Source organism: Dreissena polymorpha, chromosome 1 (assembly GCF_020536995.1).
Source record: "Dreissena polymorpha isolate Duluth1 chromosome 1, UMN_Dpol_1.0, whole genome shotgun sequence".
NCBI classification, from domain to species: domain Eukaryota; kingdom Metazoa; phylum Mollusca; class Bivalvia; order Myida; family Dreissenidae; genus Dreissena; species Dreissena polymorpha.
The window spans coordinates 65,712,456-65,728,444 of record NC_068355.1 but is presented as its reverse complement, the minus strand read 5'-3'; the positions used below and the strand labels follow the sequence as shown (position 1 = coordinate 65,728,444).

The following is a 15,989-nucleotide window of genomic DNA, read 5'->3' as shown; positions in this document are numbered from 1 at the left end:
TAAACCTTAATTGATTTAATTAATTTCAGTTCCATAATGCTTTTACAGTGATACAAACTTCAAAGTACAACAATCATGAGTTAATATTTTATGCATTCAGTTTCCACAGGAGTGATATTTACATTGCAATCGGGTAACCAATCAGATGCGTCGTTTTAGGGCACTCTCAACAAATATCGCCGCCGTTACATAGACTTGGGTCATTTCCTTTTTCAACGAATTTTTGTTGATTACACAATTAATTGAATTTAAAATGTGTAAATGAAAGGTAAATGTGTTATGAAATAACAAAATAAATTACATAAATCCCTATATTGAGCAACAAAACTTTATTTTTAGAAAAACAAGGGCTGTTTGTAAAACATGCATGCCCCCCATATGGGCTGTCAGTTGTAGTGGCAGCCATTGTGTGAATACTTTTTTTGTCACTGTGACCTTGACCTTTGACCTAATGTAAGATATCATCAGGAAACCATTGAACTCTTTCGAGTCACTGTGACCTTGACCTTTGACCTAGTGACCTGAAAATCAATAGGGGTCATCTGCCAGTCATGATCAATGTACCTATGAAGTTTCATGATCCTAGGCGTAAGCATTCTTGAGTTATCATCCGGAAACCATTTTAAGATTTCGAGTCACTGTGACCTTGACCTTGTGACCTTACAAGAGCTGTCAGAGGACAGCGCGCTTGACAGTATAACGTAAGCCATCATGGGGAAATTGTTCATATTCAATAATTTATAAGACAATCTTTCGAAAGTAAAAAAAGGAAAAAAAAAAAATTGGGGGTGGGGGGTGGGGGGGGGAGTAGGTTGAGAGGGGGATATAATGTGTGGTTGTGGTTATTTATTAGATGTTTAAAAAAAATTGGGGGAGGGGTGGGGGGTAGGGGGGAGTGAGAGGGGGGTATATTGTGGGGTTGTGGTAATTTATTTTTAAGTTGTTTAAAAAAAAATTGGGGGAATGGGGGGGTAGGGGGGGTGAGAGGGGGGGTATAATGTGGGGTGTGGTAATTTATAAGATGTTTGAAAAAAAATTTGGGGGGGTTGGGTAGGGGGTGGTGGGGGTGAGAGGGGGGTATAATGTGGGGTGTGGTAATGTATTAGATGTTTAAAAAAAATCTTGGGGGGATGGGGGGGTAGGGGGGTGGGGTGAGAGGGGGATATAATGTGGGGTGTGGTAATCAATTAGATGTTTAAAAAAAATTGGGGGGAGGGGGGTAGGGGGGAAGGGGGTGGGGGGTAGGGGGGAAGGGGGGTCGGGGTGAGAGGGGGTATAATGTGGGTGTGGTAATTAATAAGATATTTTTAAAAAAAATGGGGGGGGGGTGGGGGGTAGGGGGGAGTGAGAGGGGGGTATAATGTGGGTTGTGGTAATTTATTTGATGTTTAAAAAAAAATATTTTTTTGGGGATGGGTGGTGGGGTAGGGGGGTTGGGGGTGAGAGGGGGGTATAATGTGGGGTGTGGTAATTTATAAGATGATGTTTAAAAAAAAAACAATTGGGGGGGGGGAAATATAGGTTTGGGTGATGTTGGTAAACAAGTATGCAAAATATAAAAGCAATATGTCAAGGGACAATGAAAAAAATAACAAATGATCCCACACTGACATGAACAAAAATCCTCTATTTATTAAACATGAAATTTAAACTTATTGCATTTGTTTCCCCTGTATATAAGAAAGATATAATAGTGTATTACCTCCCTTGTCCTGCTTATATTTATATTAATCAACAAAATTAAACATTAACACAATATTTAATATACAAAATATACAAAAAAAGCTCATATTCTGATAATATTTTTACTGATCACAGGGCCCTCAATCCATTTTAGGGGAAGCAGGTCGCACCCATAGCAGGGGGAATTTTCGCGGCGTTTCCCTTTTGGGGGGATTTTTTACTTACTCTCTAATTATATAACACATTTGTACATGTTTGCACTATATTTATGCTTTTTACATAGTTTAGTATGTTTGACAAGATTAAATTAAAATAGAATTGAGATATAATAATCATGAGACACATCTATCTAAAAAAAAAAAAATATTTTTATTTTTATTTTTTTAGGGGGAATTTTTACCCCAAAAAGGGGATAATAAGTATACTTTTCAGGGGGGGGGGGGAATGCGGCCGAATTTCGGCCGTGGATTTGACAGATTGAGGGCCCTGGATCCACTTTATTTTACTCAAATGATGATGTTTCATTGCACTGATAATTATAGATTTAGGATTACAGACCAGTTGCTTCAGTTATATTGTTCAGAGTTCGCCCTTTTGGCCGCGTATGCGTTCTTAAGTTATCATCCCAAAACCATTTTACTATTTCGGGTCACCGTGACCTTCACCTTTGACCTAGTGACCTCAAAATCAATAGGGGTCATCTGCAAGTCATGATCAATGTGCCTGTGAAGTTTCATGATACTAGGCCCAAGCGTTCTTGAGTTATCATCCGGAAACCACCTGGTGGACAGACCGACGGACAGACGGACCAACAGACCGACATGTGCAAAGCAATATACCCCCTCTTCTTCGAAGGGGGGCATAATAATGTGTATTAATATTCTTGAACTGTTACATAACACTATTACAGAAACAGCAACAATTATTTATATTACATACATCATTACATAACAATTTCTACCTTACAACTATTGCACATTATATCACTCACATAATACATATCAGAGACAAGAATAACAAGGGCTGTTTGTAAAACATGCATGCCCCCATATGAGCTCTCCGTTGTAGTGACAGCCATTGTGTGAATATGTTTTTTGTCACTGTGACCTTGACCTTTGACCTAGTGACCTGAAAATCAATAGAGGTCATCTGCCAGTCATGATCAATGTATCTATGAAGTTTCATGATCCTAGCCATAAGCGTTCTTGAATTATCATCCCCAAACAATTTTACTATTTCGGGTCACCGTGACCTTAACCTTTGACCTAGTGACCTAAAAATCAATAGGGGTCATCTGCGAGTCATGATCAATACCCTATAAAGTTTCATGATCCTAGGAATAAGCGTTCTTCAGTCATCATCTGGAAACCATTTTACTATTTCGGGTCACCGTAAACTTGACCTTTGACCTAGTGACCTCAAAATTGATAGGGGTCATCTGCCGTTCATGATCAATGTACCTATGAAGTTTCATGATGCTAGGCTTAAGCAATCTTGAGTTATCATCCGGAAACCATTTTACCGTTTTGAGTCACTGTGACCTTGACCCTTGACCTAGTGACCTGAAAATCAATAAAGGTCATCTTCCAGTCATGATCAATTTTCCTATGAAGTTTCATGATATGATCGTAGCCATTAGCGTTCTTAGTTATCATCCGGAAACCATTTTACTATTTCAGGTCACCGTAACCTTGACCTTTGATATAGTGACCTGAAAATCAATAGAGGTCAACTGTGAGTCATTATCAATCTACCTGTCAAGTTTCATGATCCTAGGCATAAGCGTTCTTGACTTATCATCCGGAAACCATTTTACTATTTTGGGTCACCTTGACCTTTGACATAGTGACCTGAAAATCAATAGGGGTCATCTTCGAGTCATGATCAATGTACCTGTATAGTTTCATGATCCTAGGCATAAGCGTTCTTGAGTTATCTTCCGGAAAATATTTTACTATTTCGGGTCACCTTGACCTTTGACCTAGTGACCTGAAAATCAATAGGGGTCATCTGCCAGCCATTATCAATCTACCTACGAAGTTTCATGATCGTAGGCATAAGTGTTCTTGAGTTATCATCCGGAAACCATTTTACTATTTCGGGTCACTGTGACCTTGACCTTTGACCTAGTGACCTGAAAATAATAGGGGTCATCTGCGAGTCATGATCAATCTACCTATCACGTTTCATGATCCTAGGCCTAAGCGTTCTTGAGTTATCATCCGGAAACCATTTTACTATTTCGGGTCACTGTGGCTTTGACCTTTGACCTAGTGACCTGAAAATCAATAGGGGTCATCTGCGAGTCATGATCAATCTACTTATCAAGTTTCATGATCCTAGGCCTAAGCGTTCTTATGTTATCATCCGAAAACCATTTTACTATTTCGGCGCACCGTGACCTTGACCTTTGACCTAGTGACCTCAAAATCAATAGGGGTCATCTGCGAGTCATGATCAATGTACCTATGAAGTTTCATGATCCTAGGCCTAAGCTTTCTTGAGTTATATTCTGGAAACCACCTGGTGGATGGACCAACAGACCGACCGACATGTGCAAAGCAATATACCCCCTCTTCTTGGAAGGGGGGCATAATAAGTTATTGCACTTTCAACACCAGGATCTTGTTTTTATCCCTCTGTCCCACAATAATTGAGCCAGTATTGTTGTTGTAGCAGACTGAGCATGGGCTGTTAAGCCCATCCCTCTGTGTAGCAAGAGTGGCAAGCTTCTTATTGCCCTTGCTGTCCACCTGTAGGATAGTGCTGGAGTCACGTCCACATACCAGCAATTGGCCTACAGGTGTCACGTATATCCCACGAGGATATTTCAATTCAGGATCCATAAAGGTGGAAAGAACTGATCCGTCAATGGCCAGTGTGAGCAGCTTGTTTTGGGAGGAGCTGGTGATGTACAATTTGTCACCTGTTGGGCTAACTGCACATTTCTCTACTGCAAAACAAAATAAATGATTACAATCCCATTGCATAGTCAATAATCAAAATTACAAATACTGTAGATACTGTTTACATTTATGTGCACAAAATTATGACGGTAGCTGTGCTTTTAACTTTAACAAAAGGAGAATTCTGTTCTTAAACAACCCATAAAGCCATAATGAAACTTTTGTCTTGTTCTTATTTACTTGTTACAAAAGCAGGCTTTAAAAATAATTATCTCATTAATAAGTTTTTCTATTTCCTGTTTGCCTGTTGTTTGCATAAATTAAAAGACAAAGTATTTTATGTAACATATTGAAGCAGTTTCACAAACACAGCATATTACTTTCTTTTTATAGACCTTGATGAAGTGACAGTCACAATACATTCATAACCATTTTTAAGAGAAACATCAAATATTTTTGAGTTTGTTGCTGTTGTAAAATAATTTATCAAATTATTTATGTCTCTTTAAAACATTAAGATAAATGAACCATAATTTTTACCTGAGCAAGTATCTGATTTAGACTGGTGCAGTTTGCTGACAAGTTCACCACTCATTGTGTACTTGTGTACAGTGACAAACAGGTCTCCCTGGTGGTGGGCAATACCATAACATGAATGTTCTAACCGAAGCTTTCTGTCTATCACCAGCTGGCTTTTGTTGACTTTTATAAACTGGACCTCTTTGCCGCCAGTTACACCAACCTCACTGGGTGTGATCTGACAAATGCTCAATGGGGCATTAGATAAACTACAGTGACTCACAAGCTTGTAGTGCTGGTTCAGCAACTTGACTTGATTCATGTCTGCAACCAGGACCTGTCCACTAGGGAGAACACAGAAGTCTCTGATAACGCAATCATCACTTATCATGTGTCCATCATACTCAGACTTCTTGTCTATCCTTATTATTTGATCTGGATCTCCCTGAAAGATCCTCAAAAGACCTGACAATTTTAATTCATCTTCAAGAGTGGTACATTTATCAACATCACTTCTTAGAGTGGCTTGAATTGTGGTTAATTTATCTTTCATTTCCCTCAGTGTCTCCTTTTCAAGCATGTTTAAGGCTGCAATTACTTTTTCACGAGTTTCCTGTACTTTGTGTAACTGCTCATCATATGAACTTTGCCCAAACCGAATGCTAGCCTCCAAGTTCTTTTGAAGCCCCTTCAGTTTCCCCATAGTAGTTTTGATAGCATCTGATACATGTTTGAGGTCTGTTGAGGTCTTTTTCACAAAGTCTGATAAAAGCATCACTGTTTTGCATTTGCTGTAAAAAAATTTTTTTTTAGATAAAAACAAATTATTAATAAATTTTGCAATAGTACAGCACATGTTTTTTAAGCTTTATCAACCTGAATATGATAAAAATCTCAATAAAAAAAAACATTAATGATCTATATGTATTTTGATTATTATTACTTTTTTCATTTATTTGCTTTACCGCACATAAATATGACTCATAGTAAGACAAGTATAGAAAGTTAGAGGCTAAAACTATATTTTTTTTTTAAATAAGTATTCAACAAGTTAATAATTAAACCATAATTAACTTGACTAAAATATGGTGTATTTACAAGTTTGTAATCTAAAAACCAAGGTTTTGAGTGCATCAGACTATAAACAAGGGCTGTTTGTAAAACATGCATGGCCCCCATATGGGCTCTCCGTTGTAGTGAGAGCCATTGTGTGAATTTGTTTTTTGTCACTGTGACCTTGACCTTTGACCTAGTGACCTGAAAATCAATAGGGGTCATCTGCCAGTCATGATCAATCTACCTTTCAAGTTTCATGATCCTAGCCATAAGCATTCTTGAGTTATCATCCAGACACCATTTTACTATTTCGGGTCACCGTGACCTTGACCTTTGACCTAGTGACCTGAAAATCAATAGGGGTCATCTGCGAGTCATGATCACTCTACCTATCAAGTTTCATGATCCTAGGAATAAGCGTTCTTCAGTTATCATCCGGAAACCATTTTACTATTTCGGGTCATCGTGACCTTGACCTTTGACCTAGTGACCTGAAAATCAATAGGGGTCATCTGCGAGTCATGATCAATCTACCTACTACCTATCAAGTTTTGTGATCCTAGGCCTAAGCGTTCTTGAGTTATTATCCGGAAACCATTTTACTATTTTGGGTCACTGTGACCTTGACCTTTGACCTAGTGACCTGAAAATCAATAGGGATCATCTGCGAGTCATAATCAATCTACCTATCAAGTTTCATGATCCTAGGCCTAAGCGCTATTGAGTTATCATCCGGAAACCATTTTACTATTTAGGGTCACTGTGACCTTGACCTTTGACCTAGTGACCCAAAAATCAATAGGGGTCATCTGCAAGTCATGATCAATCTACCTATCAAGTTTCATGATCCTAGGCCTAAGCGTTCTTGAGTTATCATCCGGAAACCATTTTACTATTTCGGGTCACCGTGACCTTGACCTTTGACCTAGTGACCTCAAAATCAATAGGGGTCATCTGCGAGTCATGATCAATGTACCTATGAAGTTTCATGATCCTAGGCCCAAGCGTTCTTGAGTTATCGTCTGACAACCACCTGGTGGACGGACTGACCGACCGACCGACATGAGCAAAGCAATATACCCCCTCTCTTCTTCGAAGGGGGGCATAAATTAATTACCATCTCAAAAGGAAGTTAATAACTGGAATATATTTTTTTTCAAAACACACACAATGAGGGGTTCTTAACATAAAATTTGCATTATTCATGCAATGAACTTTTTTTTTAATAACATTTAAAATTAAGTTCAAAGTATTTTAAAAACATACACTTTTTGGCTTAAATGTTTTACAACAAATATGATCTAAATACCTGTGATTAAGTAAAACGCAAAAATTGCAGCACAGCTGGCTATGGTCTTTGCACAAAATTTCCAGGTTTTCTTCTTTATGTACAACACATTTTAGAAGAAAATCTTCCACCTTCTTGGCAAATGGCAATTTCTTTATGTCTCCCCTTCCATAAGGGGAATGTTTCATAAACAACTGATTGTGCATGTAAATACATTTACTGCAATAATACTTCACGCAAGACTCGCAGTAATAATCAGCTGATTCCTCGAGTTGTCGTTCTTCGCATGGCGAACACAAGAAGTCTTGGACCATGTCAGATCCTTTTTCAATGTTTAACTGCAACATGGTTGCCTTTTATTGACCACTAAAGCTTTTGATCTCAATACCTTTGATTTAAAACAAATATTAAGGTATCTAGGATAATAGATTATCAAACAGAACAAAACACGCCAATCCAGCTATTGTTAAAAGTCTACCAACATGAAATGTCCATCTTAACAAAATCAAATACAACTCATCTGGAAGTTTCGCAAGGTTACATCAACAGTTAACTAAGTACTTGAGTCACCAGTATTGTGACATAATACAATACTGGTCTAACTAAGTGGCCTAAAAGTTGTTTACTACATGGTTTATGTGTGCATATAATGAGGAAGTATTTCAACTCAGAAGTTATCAATCCCAAAACCAATCCCAAAATAACACAAAATTATAGTTTAACAATAAAGTCATCTTATATATTTATTTAACGTTTTCACTTTAAAGTTTTCAGACACTCTCTAAGTTAGTGGGCATCCCCTTTTTTTAGCCAAAATAATTATTTTTTGTGACTCTTAATTTATAGACTTGCGCGTTTTGTCTATCATAAATGACTCTAAATTTTTAGAAAGTATATTTTGCAGCGCTATTTTACCAGATTTCAGCCCTGTATTTGCTTATCTAGTGACACTTTGATCATTGATTTTTACAAACATATTAAGGTAATAAAACCTGGTGGATGCATGCCTTGAATATTTTCCGTATCAAAATTTTCAGACACGAAATGAGCAAAAGTTTCAGCATGACATAAACAAGAGGGCCATGATGGCCCTGTATCGCTTTACTTCTGAAAAAGGCTGAAACAAATATTATCTGCATGTGCAAATACTTAAATATGGGCCCTATTTAAGCACATGTACACTTTTTTTAGCAAACTTTGTAGAGGACTATTATATCTCACTACATGTACATACAAAATATGGTAGCCCTAGGTCCTAGAGTTAAGGACAAGAATATTTTAAAAGTTTTCACAAAATAAGCAAGATATATGCGTATATAATGTTCAATTTTGTGACCCGCGGGTCAGGGTCAAATTTGACCCAAAGGGCATAATTTGAACAAACTTGGTAGAGGACTATAAGATGTTACTGCATACCGAATTTGGTTGCCATAGTCTGAATGATTTTCTACAAGAAGATTTTTAAAAATTTCACAAAATAGGTGCTTTATAAGCGTTAATTCAATTTTGTGACCCCCCAGGGCAGGGTCAAAGTTGACCCCAGAGGCATTATTTGAACAAAGTTGGTAGAGATTTATTAGATGTCACTACATACCAAATTCGTTAGCCCTAGGCCCAATGGTTATGGACAAGAAGATTTTTAAAGTTTTCACAAAATAGGCCCCAAATAAGCGTATGTTCAGTTTTGTGACCCCCCGGGGCAGGGTCAAATTTGACCCCAGGGGCATTATTTGAACAAACTTGGTAGAAAACTGTTAGATGTCACTACATGCCAAATTTGGTAGCCCTATGCCTTATGGTTAAGGACAAGAGAATTTTTAAAGTTTTCACAAAATAGGCACTATATAAGCATATAATCGATTTTGTGGCCGCCGGGGCAGGGTCAAATTTGACTCCTGGGGTAAAATTTGAACAATCAAAGTGGAGGACTATACAATGTCACTACATACCAAATTGTGTAGCCCTAGGCCTAATGATTATGGACAAGATGTTTTTTAAAGTTTTCACAAAATAGGCAATATATTAGCATATGTTCAATTTTGTGACCCCCGGGGCAGGTTAAAATTTGACCCAAGGGATAAAATTTGAACAAATTTGGTAGAGGACTATAAGATGTCACTACATACATAATTTTAAAGCCCTAGGCTGGATGGTTATGGACAGAAAGATTTTTGAAGTTTACACAAAATAGGCCTTATATCAGCATATGTTCCATTTTTTTGATCCCCTGGGGCAGGGTCAAATTTGACCCCAGGGGCATAATTTGAACAAACTTGGTAGAGAATTATAAGATTTACCTACATACCAAATTTAGTAGCTCTAGGCCCAACGTTTATGGACGAGAAGATTTTTAAAGTTTTCACAAAATAGGCCTTGTATAAGCGTATGTTCAATTTTTAGACCCTCGGGGCAGGGTCAAATTTGACCCAAGGGGCATAATTTGAACAAACTTGGTAGAGAACTATAAGATGTCACTACATACCAAATTTTGTAGCCCTACACCCAATGGTTATGAAAAAGAAGTTTTTAAAGTTTTCACAAAATAAGCCCTTTATAAGTATATACTAGTATTCAATTTTGTGACACCCGGGGCAGTTTCAAATTTGACCCCAGGGGCATAATTTGAACAAACTAAGAAGAGAACTATTACATGTCACTACATACCAAATTTGGTAGTCCTATGCCATACCGCTATGGACAAAAAGATTTTTGGAAAGTCTTTCCACAATAGGCCTTATATAAGCATATGTTCAATTTTGTGACCCTCGGGGCAAGGTCAAACTTGACCCAAGGGGCATACTTTGAAAAAACTTGGTAGAGGACTATAAGATGTCACTACATACCAAATTTGGTAGCCCTAGGCCCAATGGTTATGGACAGAAAGATTTAAAAAGTTTTCACAAAATAGACCCTATATAAGCATATGATCAATTTTGTGACCCCGGGGCAGGGTCAAATTTGACCCCTGGGGCATAATTTGAAGAAATTTGGTAGAGGACTATAAGATGTCTCTACATACTAAATTTATTAGCCCTAGGCCAAATGGTTATGGACGAGCAGATTTTGAAAGTTTTCACAAAATAGGCCTTATATAAGCATATGTTCAATTTTGTGGCCCCCAGGGCAGGGTCAATTTTAACCCCAGGGGCATAATTTGACGAAATTTGGTAGAGGACTATTAGATGTCTCTAAATACCAAATTTGATAGCCCTAGGCCCAATGGTTATGGACGAGAGGTTTTTGAAAGTTTTCACAAAGTAGGCCTCATATAAGCATATGTTCAATTTTGTGACCCCCGGGGCAGGGTCAAATTTGACCCCAGGGGCATAATTTGAAGAAATTTAGTAGAGGACTATAAGATGTCTCTACATACCAAATTTGATAGACCTAGGCCAAATGGTTATGGACGAGCAGATTTTGAAAGTTTTCACAAAATAGGCCTTATATAAGCATATGTTCAATTTTGTTACCCCCGCGGCAGGGTCAAATTTGATCCCAGGGGCATAATTTGAAAAAAATTTGGCAGAGGACTACTAGATGTCTCTACATACCAAATTTAATAGCCCTAGGCCCAACGGTTATGGACGAGAATATTTTGAAAGTTTTCACAAAATAGGCCTTATATACAGTACAGCTCACGCAAAACCAACAAAATCCGCGGCTATGCTGCGGACACACTCTTTTGTTTTCGAAATTACTCCGCATCCACAATGAGTATTCCCTCGGCATCATGCCGAGGCACTCCGCGATGATTCGCGGAGTTACGCCGCGTCTGTTCATGCCTCTGCATCGATCCGCGGCATCACGCCGCGTCTTAACATGCAGCGGTTCGCCGAAAAAAATACAAATATTTATTATATACTACAACACATGTTAAATATTTTTTACATAAACGATTATTAGAAACAGATACAAATAATACGTTGATATGTTTACTTCTGCGTGATCGTGTAAACCTTTGGTCAGCTTCTCTGCATACGGAACTTTATACATAATGATTTTGTAGGTCATTATAACCATATCAATGAACCTTACACAGTTTAATCCCGAACATGATCTCGGAAACAAGATTTGCTTTAAACATCGAAAATAACGTATTGAGTATCATAAGATTTGTGAAAATACATATGAGAACCAAACAACTATACACATAGAAAACAAATATAAATAATGTTGACAATTTTAATAAAAACTTATATTCGTTTATATTTAAAAATGATTACTTTCACTTCGTCCCGATTTTCAGAAATGGCCATGTACATGTTGCATCTCAATATAAATTTAATAAACAAAATTATCGGGCAATATATTGAAACATTAAACTCGGCATAAATGTGACTACATAAATAATATTGCGACGCAAAACAGTATCGTTATTGTGACAATTAAATACACTTGTTAATCTGCTGTTCTCTTAGAAATTGCGCGAAAATAAAGATGACTTGTGTAATATCACGTTATCTGCCTGGAAAGCGTGAGCATTTTCATTGTAATTTTAATAAAACTGTGCAAATAATACGTGGATATAACAAGTAATACAAGCGTATGCGAATGCAAAAGGAAATGCAGTGAGAACCCCGCCTTAAAATATCGAATTTTATTCTGAAACATTAGGCGGTTAATCTTTTGATTTGTCGGCATTTTTTTTATATACTGAAACATTAGGCGGTTAATCTTTTGATTTGTCGGCATTTTATTTCATTTCAGACTCCATGCAGTTTTCAGATCATAATCTCAGTGCTTTATTACCCGAACTCGTTTCGTTAGTTTCTGGACACGTGTGCTACTGAAAATAACCACCGGTTATGGCCCAAACAAGCACAAAGTGTCTAGTCTCCCGTGTGTTTTATCCCTATATGTTAGATAGGCACGTGCACTATTTATTATTATGTTGGTCAGTACAAAAGGCCTTCTGAAAACCGCCGACTGCGTCTTTGTTTTATTGCTCAATCAAGCACCGATAATCCAATATCCCGTGCATTACAAAAACACACACTTTAGATAAGCACGTGACGTCTGTCAAAAACATAATTTATCAGTAAACATATCGAAGTAATTCTCGTATATGATCTCGGAAACGAGACATTTACCATTACGATATTTTTTTCATAAGATTTGCTTAAAACAAATGAGAACCAATCAAACATACACCGACAAAACAAAATATAAATAATTATGACAAATTAAATGGAAAAAAAAACGTTGCTTTATTTTCGAAAAATCGCTTTTCCTTTCTCCCAATTTTCAGAAAATGACTTATACATGTTGCATAAAATCTAAATATAGATGACGCTGTTTATTGGTCGTTGTAAAAGAATATTAACTTTACACGGCACTTTGTGTGCAATCAGATACAATACAGTAATTGTTGCAATATTGAACGAACTAAAATATGAAAATGAAACAGCGTTTTTGACTTTTATTTTATTCAGGAAAATGTCAAAATCATTTGCGAGATACCGCGATACTCAAATGGAATTAACTACGAAGTTTTACAATCTTGTCTGCGCTACGTAGTTTTGTGTATCAATAAATTCACCCACGCCTATTTTCGGGCGCTTTTTGTTTTAGACAAACACTGGACATGAAAATATCATGGGCATATACATGTATTTATTTGTGTTACCCTTGTCCCGATTGGACACCTATTTCATCAAATCTTTATTAGAAACATATGCCGAAATTCATTTGATATTTTAGAAAAATGTTGGATGTCTGTGTTAATGAGTTTTCTTGAGCACTTTTCTCATCAGTATTTATCAGAATTTGCATTTGAAAATGGAATACATGGGATAAGCGTGTAATGGATAGAGACGGGAAAATTCACATGTATCGATAATGACAGTCATAAACGCATGTATCGGGAAAACGATAGACTCGGGATTATACGCATCTATCAGGGAAAGGGTTAAGAAACAGTTAACCTTATTGTCAATGTATTATGTAGTGAATTGTTTCGCAACGTAGTAACGCTCCATGTTATAAATTTAATGATGCGAAACTCGGAGTCCATTTCTATCCAAGGTACATGTACATTGTAAATTATAATTAATACGATTGTCCGCCGAATGACTCGACATCATCAACAAATAACTCGGCATCATGCCGAGGCGAGTCGCGGAGACGAGATGCGGAGTGCCTCGGCGGACAGACGTGGCTACTCGGCGACCAGATAGTCGATTCCGAGTCGACTCTGTGAACACAAGATGGCGTCTGACTCCGCGGATCGGGGAATATGTTTGTTTTGCGTGAGCTGTACTGTAAGCATATGTTCAACCCCAAGGGCAAAATTTGAAGAAATTTGGTAGAGGACTATAAGATGTCTCTACATACTAAATTTATTAGCCCTAGGCCCAATGGTTACGGACGAGTAGATTTTGAAAGTTTTCACAAAATAGGCCTTACATAAGCATGTGTTCAATTTTGTGACCCCCGAGTCAGGGTCAAATTTGACCCCAGGGGCATAATTTGAAGAAATTTGGTAGAGGACCATTAGATGTCTCTACATACCAAATTTGATAGCCCTAGGCCCAATGATTATGGACGATAAGATTTTGAACGTTTTCACAAAATAGGCCTTATATCAGCAAATTTTTATTTTTTTACACCCGGGGCAGGGTCAAATTTGACCCCAGGGGCATAATTTGAACAAATTTGAAAGAGGTTCACCCCAGGAATAGTCCTGTGAAATTTCATCAGAATTGGACTAGTAGTTTAGGAGAAAAAGAAGTTTTATGGAAAAGTTAACGCACGCACGGATGCACGGACGACGGACACAGGACCATGACATAAGCCCCGCTGGCCTCTGGCCAGTGGAGCTAACAAGAGGGTTAAAGGCCCTAGGGTGCTGTGAAAACAAGGTTTCATAATTTCATTGTGCCCTTCACTTCACTTTAAACAAAACACAATCATTTTAAACTTGTGTCCTACCTTAAGATAACAGTGACGCAAAAACTGTCTCAGACCCCAACATACGGCTGAGGAGGGTTTTTAATAACTAAAGGGCATACATTTTGGCTCCCCTCCTTATCTCAAACAAGATGTGTTTGTGAAACACAATGTCCCCCTATATGATGTTTGACCTTGAAGGATGACCTTGACCCTTCACCACTCAAAATGTGCAGCTCCATGAGATACACATGCATGCCAAATATCAAGTTGCTATCTTCAATATTGCAAAAGTATTCATAAAATAAGCGAATTAGGCCACATATATTTGACCTCTGACCTTGAAGGATGACCTTGACCTTGACCATTCACCACTCAAAATGTGCAGCTCCATGAGATACACATGCATGCCAAATATCAAGTTGCTATCTTCAATATTGCAGAAGTATTCATAAAATAAGCGCTTTGGGCCACATATATTTGACCTCTGACCTTGGAGGATGACCTTGAATTTGACCTTTCACCACTCAAAATGTGCAGCTCCATGAGATACACATGCATGCCAAATATGAAGTTGCTATCTTCAGTATTGCAAAAGTATTCATAAAATGAGCAATTTTGGCCACATATATTTGACCTCTGACTTTGAAGGATGACCTTGACCTGTCACCACTCAAAATGTGCAGCTTCATGAGAAACACATGCATGCCAAATATGAAGTTGCTATCTTCAATATAGCAAAAGTTATTGCAAAATGTTAAAGCTGGCGCAAACCAACCAACCAACAGACCAACCAACAGACAGGGCAAAAACAATATGTCCCCCACTACTATAGTATGGGGGACATAAAAACATATTTTCCCAAAGGACTGACTCAAAAATTTGATTTTGAAGGTTTCCAAAATTCAAGAAATAAATTAATTATATTTCCACATTTAGTAGATTTTCCCATTTAACTCGATGAGTTGAAACATAATAAATATAACAAGGGCTGTTTGTAAAACATGCATGCCCCCCCATATGGGCTCTACGTTGTAGTGACAGCCATTGTGTGAATATGTTTCTTGTCACTGTGACCTTGACCTTTGACCTAGTGACCTGAAAATCGATAGGGGTCATCTGCGAGTCATGATCAATGTACCTATGAAGTTTCATGATCCAAAGCATAAGCGTTCTTGAGTTACCATCCTGAAACCATGTTACTATTTCGGGTCACCATGACCTTGACCTTTGACCTAGTGACCTGAAAATCAATAGGGGTCATCTGCGAGTCATGATCAATGTACCTATGAAGTTTCATGATCGTAGCCACAAGCGTTCTTAAGTTATCATCCGGAAACCATTTTACTATTTCGGGTCACTGATCTTGACCTTTGATATAGTGACCTGAAAATCAATAGGGGTCAACTGCGAGTCATGATCAATCTACCTATCAAGTTTCATGATTCTAGGCATAAGCATTATTGAGTCATCATCTGGAAACCATTTTACTATTTCGGATCACCGTGACCTTGACCTTTGACCAAGTGACCTGAAAATCAATAGGGGTCATCTGCGAGTCATTATCAATCTACCTATCAAGTTTCATGATCCTATGCATAAGCGTTCTTGAGTTATCATCTGGAAATCATTTTACTATTTCGGGTCAC

The 15,989-nt window shown here is 37.7% G+C and overlaps 2 protein-coding genes across 3 annotated transcripts in view; both read right to left on the bottom strand.

The window, feature by feature from the left end:
* LOC127832944 (two pore channel protein 1-like) overlaps positions 1–15,989 on the bottom strand; it is a 119,505-nt gene that overhangs the window by 40,375 nt on the left and 63,141 nt on the right. The gene's annotated exons all lie outside the window — the stretch shown is intronic.
* LOC127832970 (uncharacterized) lies at positions 1,547–8,026 on the bottom strand. The gene is made up of 3 exons (XM_052358358.1): positions 7,474–8,026; positions 5,130–5,899; positions 1,547–4,636 (listed from the first exon to the last, which is right to left on the bottom strand). The coding sequence occupies exons 1-3, from the start codon at positions 7,797–7,799 to the stop codon at positions 4,284–4,286; spliced, it is 1,449 nt and encodes a 482-aa protein (XP_052214318.1). The 5' UTR covers positions 7,800–8,026; the 3' UTR covers positions 1,547–4,283.